The sequence below is a fragment of the Stegodyphus dumicola genome, chromosome 1 (assembly GCF_044657685.1).
Source record: "Stegodyphus dumicola isolate Sdum_Otavi_A_Nest chromosome 1, ASM4465768v1".
NCBI classification, from domain to species: domain Eukaryota; kingdom Metazoa; phylum Arthropoda; class Arachnida; order Araneae; family Eresidae; genus Stegodyphus; species Stegodyphus dumicola.
The window spans coordinates 271,705,617-271,719,852 of NC_140768.1; the positions used below are offsets into that span (position 1 = coordinate 271,705,617).

Sequence of the window (14,236 nt, forward strand, 5' to 3'; positions counted from 1 at the left end):
CATCCATTACATGTTGATACCATGGAGACATTTTTCATTTTGTCACATATTTCTCAAAACTTCTAGAATTATGGGTCTATAAATCTTTCCTTCAAATCATTCTAAACTTTCCAAGCCGCAATGTCAAAATTCACAAAGAATAATTATACCTACCAATTCTGTAACAAAAAGAACCCAGAAATATTTTGGAAAAAAAAGAAGGGAAAAAGTGTAAAATTAATTTTCTAGAGAAAACATGCATATTCTGAGACAATTACATGGGAAAAACTCTTACTATGAAAAAATTAAAAAGACATTTTTAATTAGATACATAGCTAATTTTGTTTTGCTAAGAGCTGTTTCGTAAATTGTGCTTTATAGCATTATATCTTGTTTATTTTTCAGATTCAAAATATTGTATTATAAGTTGTCGAAATAAAACTTTATAATAGAATAGTGAAAAATAAAAATGGGTACATTTCCATTTTGCTGGCGCAGGCAATAAAGTCACCAATAAAGCTTAGTTCAGATGGGGGCGTAAAGGGCATAAATTGTTAAAGCCGAGCTCTGTTGCCAAGGCAACCAGTCTGTGCTATGTCACAAAATCTGATTTAGTGCTCCTGACATAGGGTTCAAAGTTTTCAACTTTACGCTGAGCTTGAAATAAGCGTCGACCAATCAGAGCGAAGCTAAAACGAAGCGGCATTCTACAGAAGATTTCGCTGTCACAAAGCAACCAAAGCAAACGCGGGAAATCAATCTAGCAGGAGAACAGTGCGGGAAAGTTGTAGACACATCCACACATGCGCAAATTTAGCTTCTCTCATTGGCCACAGCTTACACCCTGTTCTCGCAAGTGTGAACGGAATTCCTGTATTTTATGCCCTTATGACTACACCTTATGTCACCGTCTGAATGAAGCCTAATAGTACAACCAAAGCCAAAGGGAATATCCTCACTGGTAACCTTTTACGCCTTATTTTCAAAACAAGTCGCATCCATTTCTTATCAGATTGATTGTTTCTTTCAACACAGGCATACAATTACATTGAATTGTTACCAGACAGTTCAATTTTATGCCTTAAGGCAATTCGTGGAAATTAAGCCAGTTACGATGCAATCATACCGCTCACCCGAAGGGGAAAATATATAAAAGGCAAAGTCAAGGGTTAAATTCATGAATTCTAATGAGAATGCACTAGCAAAGTAAAGCACTGCAGTTTTACATAATTTCTGAGTAAGCTATTCATACGAATTGAAATAATTTTTGGATTTAAACTGTAATTAATGTAGATAATTAGATTTTTGTAGCATAGTTTACATGAGATGATTTGAGTCACGTGATATGAACCGGCGAATTAGAATGTTGAACCACGAAAGCAATGTAAATTCTTAAATTAATGTATTTTTACAAATTTGTCTTTATTTATTGGCTTTTTACAAAATTTTAAATGATATTAAAATGTTTATGCCTTCAAAATAAAAAATTCGTAGAACTAACATTTGTTAACATTTTTTTATGTGTATACTGTATGTTGTTGCCAATAAAGTCTGCTTGGCGAGATTTGCGCCGGCAAAATGGAAAAGTACCTAAAAATTTTTATTTTAATACTATTTTTAAACATAATTTCAATATATTACCATTATATTAATGAAATTTATCAACGTTACGATGTTTTAAAAAAAGTTGTAAAAAAATTCTCAGATCTCGGAATTAAAAATTTTCTATAGAAATTTATCTTCAAGCCGCCAAAATGTTGATAAATCGCCAAATTTAGTTACATCCCCAAAAGCAAAAAGTTGTTTAAGGAGCTCTTTATTAGAAAAAATGAATTTTGAAATGCTTATACAGTCAAAAGTCGTTAATCTGGACTCGTCGGGACTTCGCCGATTCCAGATTATAGATCATCACTTTAAATCTGGTAAGATGGCATGCAGAAATTATAAAATTAAAAATATGAAACCGTAATTTATGAAATAAAGAACAATTATGATCTAAAGGGTATCAAAATTTACAAAAAAAAAAAAAAAAGCTTAATATTTATTTGTTTACTTTATTAAACATTTCTTTCAATGTAAGTTGTTTAAGTTGCTCTGTTTTATGTGATAATACTTTCTCTTTAATTCTATAAACAGACATAATTTCTTGTTTAGTTACAAAGTTCCGCTGTTCAAGTCCTATAATTGCTGTGTCGAGAATACTGACTAATTTGTCATTCGAAATTTTTTCGTTTTCAATAACCTCTGTGTCACTTTCTTCACTATCGGAAGCAAATTATAATGACGAGGAATTTGATTTAAATCATATCAAAGATGGAATACATTGAGATGAAATACTATATTTAGTAAGGAATTATAAGCCAAATAAAATGAAAACATCTGCCCTGAAGATAAGGATAGTGCTGACAGATAAACTTCTAATTCATTGCGCGCCGCGGCGTCCCCCTCCCGTGCAGCGTGAAATTGATAAACAGATTTCGGAATGGTTAGGTCATTTTTTGCAGCAATTCCACTTTTATTTAATGGACTTTGAAACATACTTTCGCTTTGTAGATCCTTTACATATTAGTAAATATATATCGGAAATTCTATTTGACATAATCGAAAGTTCAAGCTTACTTTTATAAAATTGCTCTAACAGTCTGCAAAAAATAATAAGCCGGATCCAATTCGAAGGTTAAGGAACAACGCAATCTGCAACATTAACTGAATTAGAGAATTTTAGCTTAGCTCATACCGTCCGTTATACATGAAACGCGCATGCATAAACGTATTTTGAGCATGCGTACATGCATATTCGCAGCCGTACAGGTCTTACGCGCATGCGTCAATGCGACGCATGCTCAGAAAGTTTGTAACTTTGAGGTCCGGATTATAGATCATTCCGGATTATGGGTGTCCGTATTAACAACTTTTGACTATATTTCATTTCTTGCTCAGAAACTCGAGTATCCCATCATTTATATTAGAAAAAGAAACAAATTATAACCCATCAACCCATTCAAAAGATAACCATATATGTCAATGAATCACCAAAAATATTCCTCCAAAATGCTAATTTGCACTCAAAATGGAAGTAAAAACAGACAAAAATTTCAGATGATTAAAATTAAGGACCTTCTGCTGATTTTGGCCAAAATTAAGGACTTTTAAGAACCAAAAATCGATTCCAAAAAGTCTAAGGAATTTTAAGGATTCTTAAGGACTGTACGAACCCTGTTTAGAGGAATTTACTGTTCTTACAAAATTACAATTATAATAATATGAGAACTCCATTAAGAAAAAGTATATGAAAGAAAAATAAAGAATATTTAAATAATATGAATGCTATATAATAACATAGTCTAAGCAAAATGAAGTATAATGAATAAATAAAGAATAGCATACAAATAATGCAGCAATAAGTAAAATAAGATAAAAGAAAAATAAAGGATTAAGAAAAACATAAAATGTTATAAAATGGCAAAATATAAGTACAGTAAAATATAATAAATATTAACAATAAAAAACTAAAATGATAATGAAATATCAAATAATGTATAAGATCAAAGAAAAGTAATAAAATACTAAATTAAATAAAAGATTTATAATAATAAAAATAAAAAATGAGAACTCGAGTAAAGGCGCTATGTAAAGATTAACACCTGTTGTGGCTTCCAAATACTGATAATGTGTCACTTATGATCTGTGAGGTAAATTGTCATCACCAGAATATCTAACCATCAAACAGGCAAGTAGAGAATTAAAACATTAAGTTTATTCTACTTCACAACTTGTCAGTGCTTAAATTAAAATAGACAAACACAATTTACCCGCCAACCTGGAGATAGTTTAAAACTCAAAGCTTCCTTTCACAAAGGAATAAATTAAACCACTTACGTTAATGCATTTATTTATGTTAATTAAATGCATTAACCTAAATAAATACAACAGATTAAATCTAATTTGACTAAAGACTACAATATTGCATAGACTTTGACAGAATTTCAAATAAATACTTAACTAAATAGGATCTAACCTCAATCTCAAAGTATTTCCAGCAACACCAGCATTAGTGTCAACTGTTTTCTTTGACAGGCAAGACAGCAGAACACAGGCCAAACACTAACACTCATTCATAAATCTTTAAACTTTATAGTAAATCTGCTTGCCTCTTAAATCTGCATAAATTCTGGAATAATTAAACCTCATGGCAAAAAGGGTAGAGAGAACAGAAGTAAATTAACATTCCATTAGTAAAACTTTAACATAAATGCCACAAAGTAGATTCTCTTGCATAATAATTCTGATGTTTGGAAGGCTATAAATGGAATGCTATCTGCTATTTGGCAAGTAAAAAGAGCTAGGGAGTAAATGGGATTATATGCCAGTCAAGCCAATTAAATGTTCAATTTGTTTGGAAAAAAGTTTCAAATTTAGACTTTCTTTATAGAACACTTAAAATATGTTACACTGATATATGCAAGATTATCTTATATGCAAAGATTTGGCTAAACCTCTTTAAATTACGGTTGGCATTGTCTTATGTTCAGGCAATCTATTAGTACCATCTTATTTCATAAAGCATTTGCCTTTTATTCATACGAGAAGAGATTTGTAATTCATTCAATCCTAAAACACTTTTTTGTTTTTGTTTTCTATTTTGAAAGCAATATTCTTATCCTTTTAATAGAAATTTTTGCTGTCTCGCTCTGAAGATCCATCCTGACTAGCAGATTACACACTTAACATTCCTGAAGCAGTATCCCACTGCATCAGGAATTACGTTAAATGTTTACCTTTTTTTTTTTTTTTTTTATTAATGAAAAAAAAATTGTATTAGGGGCTAATTGTCTGTGCGTAAAGTTATTTCTTCCGCAAACAAACAAAAAAAAAATTATGCACCGAATCTCAAAGGGACTGGAAATAGTCCCTTTGAGAAAGACTTAAAAAGACTGGAAATAGAGAATTTACTTATCAAGTTATTCAACATTTTGAAAACAAACACCTCTGGGAATTCAAAAATATTCAAATCTAGAAATATATATCTCTTTAAAATAGAAAATAAATTCAGCAAAAAATGCCAAATTTATATTACTATATAATAATTAAAAACATAATTACCTTCCCAAGTAAGCGATTTGATCTTCTAAGTGCTTCACTAGAAAGGATTAATGATTTATTTCGTGGCTTCTTGGGAGTTTTGTGCTTGACAGTATCAGGAGTAGATTCAGATTTGTGGAAATGTGAATTTTCTCTCTGAAATTTATAAAAGGGCATATTTTATTTGCAGTCACACATTTTATTGCATTTCGAAACATGTTCTAGAAAGAAATTTCTAGAATATCAGCAATTGCTGTTTATCTGCTATTCACCAGTAGTAAACTATAAGCAATGTATCGGTGCTTTCTGGCAATGAAGTCAAGTTTTCTGACTTTCAGCAGATATTTTTTAAGAAATCATATTCAAAATGGTATAAACAGACTGTTATTCTCAGTAACCTATTTCTGTCTAATAAGAATTCTGATAAGTAAGAAGACAAGCTATATCACATTGCTGCTTATTCTTTTATAAAAGATAGCACATTAACAAGAAAAAGAAATAAATATCACATATTTTTAGAAGAATCCAGGACACTCTTATGTCCTGGATTCTTCTGGATGTTATTGGGGGACTGGTTTTAGAAATGCATATATGTATGTTCACACACATATATATGTATGTACATATATACATGCATAGATGTACACACATATATATGTATGTGCATGTATACATGCATACATGTACACACACATGCATACATATATAAAATTTTTAATACAGTCCCGATAACATAAGAGGGTGCTTTTCTGTTATCGGGACTGGATTTAGAAATGTATGAACATGTGTATGTGTATTTGTATACACACACATACATTCACACTTACATATATACATGCAAACATGAACACATACATGCATACATTTCTGAATCCAGTCCCGCCCCCCCTCCCTGACAACAGAACAGTACCCAGAATATTGAATCCAGAATAGCTTCTAGAGCTGTTAAATGCTTGCAATGATAAGTCTTTGGTGGTATTTTGGGCTCATATCAAAGTGTGCCAGATAACCAAAGACTGATTCCTGTTTAGCGAAAAACTAAAGAATTTTAACTAATTGCATAAACAAAAATTATTTTTTACTTATAAATAATGTTTTCTGTTTCTTTAGGAAATCAATTAAAATTCAAATAGTTTTTATTTTAAACTAATTTGCAAATCTAAGTCTATATCATTTAGACTATTTTTAAATATCAAGATATCTTGATATATGTGAAAATTTTGAATCTTAGATTATGAAATAATGGTTTATGTTTCAGTGGTGTTTAATTTTTTATTTAAGTTACAAAAATATCAAATACTAATTTAATTCAAAAAAGAGAAAATGATTTTATTATTGCTAAAATTTTACAAGAGTACCACATCTTTATGATCTATTTTTCATAATAAATTATGAAGCAAAAGGTTAGGGACAAGCTAGTATATCTTATTTAAATTTTACTTACAAGCAAGGCTCAATATAATTTAAAAAATCCATTAGCCCCAAAAAAATTCTCGTTGCCCCCCTTGCCGACACCCCCAAAATTAATAAAAACATACCAGTAACTAGTCATTGCAGCACTATTAGCTTTTTACACTGTCTCTCAACTACATTATCTTCATCCAACTTATGTTTAAGATGAGACACTCTTTGGTTGCACTGCTAATGCATCTTGATGTTTTGCTTTTGAAAAACCAAGAGTCTATAGCTCTTTGAGACAGAAGGTCCATTGAGTTTAATCATCATAAGGTTACTGAGTATCACATTGTCTATGCATGTTCTAAAATTAATCTTAATGATATTCATTTGGCTAAAACCTTATTCACAAGATGTTGTAAAAGTTGGCAAAACTGTGAATATTGACAATAATTGGCTGAGAAGATCAAATCTTTCTTTGTGTGAATTTGCTTCATTCAGAAAGCAATTCATGTATTTCTGCACCCTGTTCTAAATCTTTAAACTCATGCCATTCATTGTGCAAAGGTTTCAAGTTTTGCTCTGTAGAAGACTAGGTTTCAAATTCATCCTTTCCATAACTTTCGAAATTATCATAAGGCTACATAAAAATGTCAGAGACAGCACTTGCCTTTATAATACTCCCATCTTATTCTAGAAAATGTTTTTTTAAGTACTTTACTACAAGTGAAATTATTTTCTCCTTGTCTAAATCAAAAATGTTGATATCAGTATTTGGAAGCTGAATCTTTCTTAACTTCTCACTAACAGTAGTTAAACCGACAAAATGTTGCTGATATGTGCTTGGCTTAGATTCAAGTCTTTCAACACTTAAGATTGCCTTATTAATCATGAACCTATACCCTGCTTAAAATCATGCCCTCTACTTGAAAAATCACAGAAAGCTTCTTAAATAAAGAATGAAAATTTAGCAAGAAATGTACATTAAGACAAATTGAAAGTTTTTCATTTGCTTCAAAGATTCTCTGGCCACAACAGCAAGTTTTTCTTTTCAGTTTGACTCATCTTTTAAATGAACAACCACTATATCCTAATTGTTTAATAGAGCAAGAAAAGCACTAACTTTACTTGATACATATCACATGAAATGTAAATATTTGAATTTCAGGAGTTTTGATTGCAAGAGCTGAGCAACTTTGTCCAGTTACCCTAGTCTTTTTGGAGAACAAAATTTATACAGTTAATCCAGATATTTTTTGTCTTTTATTGTGTCCAACACACTTAAATTTAACGTTTGTGGAATTCAGTGATGTGCATCAAGCTCCTTTATGTCCTTTTCAATGCGTGACGGCTAGTCCATTTTCTTTTCCGAACATGTTTGCAGCCCCATCTGTTCCAAGCTCTAACTATCCAGTTCCTGCCCTGCCAAATGATTCCTAGCTTTTGTAATTCATAATCTTAAGTTTTGTAATAACCTAATGCACAAGGTAAGTCAATAAGTGCAACTGAAATGAAAAACTCTTATAGTCTTATGTTTTATATTCCTAACACATATTATTGGTTCTTCCCTGTAGATTTATCAGTTGACACATTGAAAAGAAAGCTAACAGAACTATAGACTAAAATTTCTGCAACAACCTCCTTACAGATAACAGCTGCAATATTAGAAATAAATTCTCGACATTGTTGTCATTTTGATATTCATGGAGAATAATGCCTACTTCAAATTTATTACAGTTTAACCAAATTTTTAAGATCAGAAGATGACTTATTGTGCTTTGCAATGTAATAAGCTGTGTTAAATAGTTTTTCTAAGTGCTGAAATAGTTTTGCATCCATTTTTATTTGACACACTGCTAATGGTGTGGACTCTGGAGCTTCTATATCATTCAGCATGCAATCTTTATGCATTTGTGATCAATTGTAAAACTAGAAAGTTTCTAATTTCAATGACCCACTGAAACCTTGTACAACCCACAAGCATTTATCTTCTATTTCCAAATACTTTATGCACACTCTGAACCGAGCAATACTATTTTCATATGAGAACTACTGCCTCTTGCTTTCTTCATCTTTTTTAGCACCCTCATAATTGATACCAGTATCACTTCCTTTATGTTCACTTTGTTCATTTAGCCAGTCTGATCAGAACATACATGGCTGAATCACACATCACACAAAAGACTTATGTGACAAATCCATTATCTTCAAATATAACAAGATAATTTTTTTGAATTTCAGGCCATGATCAGTTGGGGGGGGGGGCAATTGTATAAATTCAAACAAACAAACATGTTTATCACAGCTCAATCAATACCATATGGTATACCAGTTACAACAATGCCAAAAGTATTGCACACATGCATATTTCAACATTAGTTTCATGCAGCAAAATAAGCACTTAATATTTCAACAAACAGGATTTGGTAAAAAATTTCAAAGAAATACTTGACAACCATGTGTAATCATTATGAGACAATGGTACACAAATTATAAAACGACTTTCTTTTTTAACTTCTTTTCTGTGCTGACAAGCACCAATTAGAATGCAATTAAAAATCTTGTAAGCAAAGTTTCAACTGAGAACCCTTTCATTAAGCACTTTATGGCACGATGAACCTTAAGCCATGTAATATAGAAATTTATTTTATATCAGAGACAAAAAGTATAGCATCAATATAAACAGAACATAGGCTGTTATTAAAAAAAAAAGTCCAAAGGAAGAATTAACCATGCATTTCTCAGGTTATCACAACTCACTTGCCATCTGCAATTTCTTAGTAGCCAATGACAAGCTGGCAACTGTTATTTTGAGCCCTGCTAATAAGAACTTCTGACATGTCAACAATATACTACCAGATGATTACTTTGCATTGCATGGAAACAGTTGGATAAATTTCGGTTATTTTCCCTAAATTCAAGTTAATTTTTCCAAAAGACAAATTTATATCTCCAATGTTTTGTAAAGCAGATATGCATATTACATTTGTTAAAGGTGTAAATATAAAACTTCCTTTGAAACAATTTGTTAATCGAATAAGTAAAATAAGTAATTCGGTAAAGCATAAAATGACTATGTACTTACAGGGAGGGATTCTTTTATGGAAAACCTTCTCAAGAGCACCATTCAAAAATTATAATACATAAAGAGAAACACACATGAGTAGTCAACCTATCCACCGCCATTTGAAATGCAAGTTGAACTGCTGATGTTCAATGGTCTTATCTGCTTGCCTACTGATGGGACTCTCATTTCAGATACAGATGCAACAAGTTTTACTAGCAATTGAGATTTTGAGAAAAAAAAAAAAAAAAAAAGAAAAGAAAAGAAAAAGAAGAAGAAGAGATCAATGTTTTAAAAAGCATCTTTAACAATAATGTAAGTAAATTAAAAGCCTTAAATTATCATTTATATATAAGTAGATACCTAACCAATATCAGAAATAAAAGTACAAATTAATCATTACAAACTTGTGACATGAAATTACAGAGGGCGTTTACATACTTCTAGAATGATTTCAGGGCTGTTTAATTAAATGTAAAGAATACTTTTTTTTAAATGTTCCATCTGATAGCCTTTTCTTTTGACTATAAGTCTGCACTGTGATTTCATGCTAGGGAGTCTTCCATGATATAAGAGCTTTTCATAAAATATTTAGAGATCTTGATTTCCACTACTTCCCAAAATCCATCAATCATGGTAAGATTGCAGTAGAAGATGCTTCCTCCAGAAACCTCTTTCTATGAGACCAAAAACACAATATTTCATTGGTGAAAAGCCAGGGAACTTCACAGGAATACATTGAAAAGATATATGAGCAACACATTCATTTTTCAAGGAATGCAATGGTACTTTTCAAAGTACAACTTGTTACTTGATGTTGATAAAGTTTCACTCTGTGAAAGTCATTGGGATAAAGGAATGGAATTTCTTCTGCAAATATCAGACATAAAACTTTCTCTTGACAGTACATGAGTTGATTTTCACAATTTTTCCCACTCTTCCTATTTTAAATTTCTCATAGTAAGAGAATCCTGCAAAAATCATAAACCCCTTACTAAACCTTTCTTTGCATTGTAAAATCCTCTGTATACGCTAGCAAAGAATTTGTTTTTATACTTTCAGTTCAACCTTTATTTCACAGTGGCATTCATATACAATAAGAATCAAACAAAGGCTCAGTTGAAGAAATAGCTCTTAAAAAATATTTAACACTTAAGAGAAGTTGTAATAATGATATTTAATAAAGTTTCAGTGTTACTGTTAAATAGACTAACTTTGATATACACTTAAACAATAAAAACTGTTGAAAAATGCAATAGAAATTATATATCTCATCCTTATTAATAACAGTTAATTTGGCTAGGTATATATATATAAAGAGAGAGAGAGAACTTTGGCCTTAATTCATGACATTTTTCAAAATAATTCTAAAATTTTAAGTTTAAAAAAAGTAACAACTTAGTTGTGAACTTATTTTATTATCGTATATACTTTAAAAACTTTTAAATGGGTGGAAAAGTATTTTGCATAATAGTTGCACGAAAATAGAAGATACATAAATAATACTTCAAATATATTACGTAAAGTAGGAAATATTACAGTGGTATATAAAAACATTAAGTGTGTATATGTAGTTTACCACATTAAGTATTCCCAGTGATTTCAATAATTCTCTGTTTTCTGCCCTACGTTTTTTCACGTGTTCCTCATATGATTCCTGCATAATTACGCACATACAATGCAGTATTAAATAACCGTAAGCGGTAATTATAGGATGAAATCTTGAAATTGGCGCATTTCTAATTTACCGAGTTGCGGTCATAGTCTCACAAGTTGCCGATCCAAAAATTATTCAAAATAACTCAAGCGACAACGACATAAGTATTATTATACCTAAAAGTTATTAAAAGTGAAAGAAGTGCAAGTAAGTTTATGCAAATAATCACTGTGGGCAGGACTTTCTCGAAATTTTCATAACAGTGAAGCAGAGAACACTGCTTCATTCATCTCCCCTCGGTAGAGTGTAAGGATAGCCCTAGTAGAGTGTACAACGTGAATTTCCATAATTTTAAGCACATTCTTTAAATTAGTAGTCAAATACTGATACACAAACATGAAAATAACGTTGCACTTGAGATTGGTTTCTACAGTCTCCGAATAACATCCGTTTCTAATTTAACATAAAATTTCAACGCATCTTTTCTTTTATGTTAGCATTAAAAATTTCATACTCAATTACATGTTTATTGTTCACTTTATGAATACTGTTGACATATTTCATGACTAGTTTTGCTTTACATTCATAAAAGTTTTTGTTAATAAGATTCTTCATGAATGGAGATATTTCTGATAAATCATTTGTTCCTGATGATTTGTATTCATTTAATATTCTGGAAAATGCGCAGACATTTTACAGACATAACCCTGGACGGGGTCAAAATAGGTGCAGTGTAGTCTTAAAAATGTATAACTTATTGCTGGTAGAACTTAATAAATGGGTAATTTATTATATTTAAAATTTAAGTGAGGTTTGCTCATGAGCCAGGAAATGCAAAATACAAAAAATACACATTAAAGTTATGATCTATTCGTAACATCCTCCCATCTTTTGATTATAAATTATAATTAAAATATAAAGTTGCCACCCCAAACAGCACACTTAGTTACTCAGACGTTGTAGTGACCTGTCAATGTAGCATTTCCTTCACATTACATTTGTGACCTCGATACAACGTCGCAGAAATGTCGCATTATGATGTGGATGTGAATGTCGTACGGATCTCACATACACGTCACAGCAAACGTTTCATGTGACGACAAGAAACTCGCAGTCTTCTCAAAGAATATGTATAGACTTTCTTTGGTCTCTTCCCCACCCTAACCTTTCTTGACCTTGCTCAAATAAGTCTTCTTTAATGGAAGGTTCATTCACCCAAAAGCGGTACGGTTCTGTGTTGTACAGATTCATTTAGATTAAATTAATAACTTTTTGAAAGTATCCATTGTAACATTTGATATCTTCATACTATTTAAATTAAATAAAAAACTGAATCGTGTTTATATTAAAGAATAGCAAGAATGCCTATATGTAATGTTACCTCATATTTACATCAAAACACATTTTCCGAATCCTCATCTTTGCTCTGAAAAATTGTATTAAAATAATTCCAAATAGTCCGATTTCATTGTATGTTTGCAGAAATTTGTGGATAGCAAAAAATCTTCATCGATTTTTCTCGCGTTTCTATATCTTCTATATCTATATATTCATCTTTGGTATTTTTCTAGTCGATAATCATTTCATTCTTAATAATAATTTTTTAATTTATTTTCAATTATTATATATTAATTATTACTGCTATTATTCAAGTCAGTATACAATAAGTGTTTAAACTGCCAAATCTTGGTTGGGGATAAATCATCATCCATCACCCTTTTAGTTTGGGTGCCATTGTAGAGACATTAGGTAAATTTTTTTTTTGAAGCCGGAAAGAGGAAAAATGAGCAAACGCCTTCGCCGGGAATCTAACCACGGACCTCTGGAATACCGGCCCAGCGTGCAGAACCACTACACCACGAAGGCACGTTAGGAAGCTTTCAATGTTTATAATAACTATATTATAAGGTATAAAGAAATATAGTTATCATAAACATTGTAAGCCAAAGAATATTTTTTGAAATATTTCTATTTTGAAAGAGGGGGGAGAAGGTGTTAAATTAAGAAATAAAATTAAATTTATAATTAAGTTATAATAAGAACTCATATTTTTAATACAATTTAGAAATTTTGGAAAAATATGCACTGTCTTTAAATATTAAATTCTAAAGAATGAAAGCAAAATTATGTAGCTTCTGGACAGCTTGTACTCAAAAGCATTAGCAATGTAATACGCTTAGAAAATATATATTGTAATACGTTCTGCATTTTCTGTACACTCTAGTTTACAGTTATATAACCTTAATAGGGTGAGATATAATCTCAGTAAGATGAGAAAAATTCAAATGATTATTATATTGGATATTTTCAATTATTTAAAAATTTCGAATATTACGGAAGTATTTTAATACCTTGAAAAGTATAATACCTGACTGGATCATTAAAACATTGTTGCAGTTACCTGTTCTCTAAAATAGAAGTTCATCACTCTAATCATTTAGAAAGTAATCCAGTGTTGCGTGACATTCATTTATATCTTTGGTGACATTATATTCATGGCACTTTATTATGCTGCATTCATGTCACTTTATGGCTTTATATTAAAGTCGAAATAAGTTGTTACATGAATGTCGCAGTCTGCAGTATGACTTTAGAACAATATCACAGTGTAATTTCACGACAACGTTGCAGCGCGACTACGCATCCATGTCACAGTGTGACTTGATAACAATGTCATAATGTGACTTCACATCAACTTCGCAATGTGATGTCGCAAAAAACGGACAATAAGCCATACCTACAACGTTACTGCGACATTGAGGTCGTCACAATGCGACACGTTTGCAATGCTGCAGCGACGAGCCGTGCTGTTGGGAACTTTGAGCCATTTTAAATTATTACTAGTTTTTAAAAATATATCTATATTCGATTCACAAATTAGATAAACCCCAAATAGAAGGAAACGAAATATAAAATAATACGATATTTTACTAAAATACGTATTTAAAAAAAATTATAAGTCCAGTTTTTTCTGGAATCTTAATTTTTCCACCAGACCTGCTAAATATTGGTTTGTCGTCATGTGCACTATCTTTCTGTTTGACAGTCTGGTCTAAGAA

The 14,236-nt window shown here is 30.9% G+C and overlaps 1 protein-coding gene across 2 annotated transcripts in view; it reads right to left on the reverse strand.

Moving 5' to 3' along the window:
- The window catches only part of LOC118180901 (uncharacterized), a 53,415-nt gene extending 41,982 nt beyond the window's left edge, over positions 1-11,433 (reverse strand). The window contains exons 1-3 of one of the 2 annotated variants that reach the window (XM_035349976.2): positions 11,100-11,433; positions 9,542-9,735; positions 5,083-5,217 (exon numbers count right to left, since the gene is read on the reverse strand). In XM_035349976.2, coding sequence (XP_035205867.1) covers positions 5,083-5,217; positions 9,542-9,583 — 177 coding nt within the window. In that variant the 5' untranslated portion in view covers positions 9,584-9,735; positions 11,100-11,433. The remainder of the gene's footprint in view (positions 1-5,082; positions 5,218-9,541; positions 9,736-11,099) is intronic. The other variant, XM_035349975.2, reaches the window with a different exon arrangement.
- Positions 11,434-14,236: the final 2,803 nt, after the last annotated feature.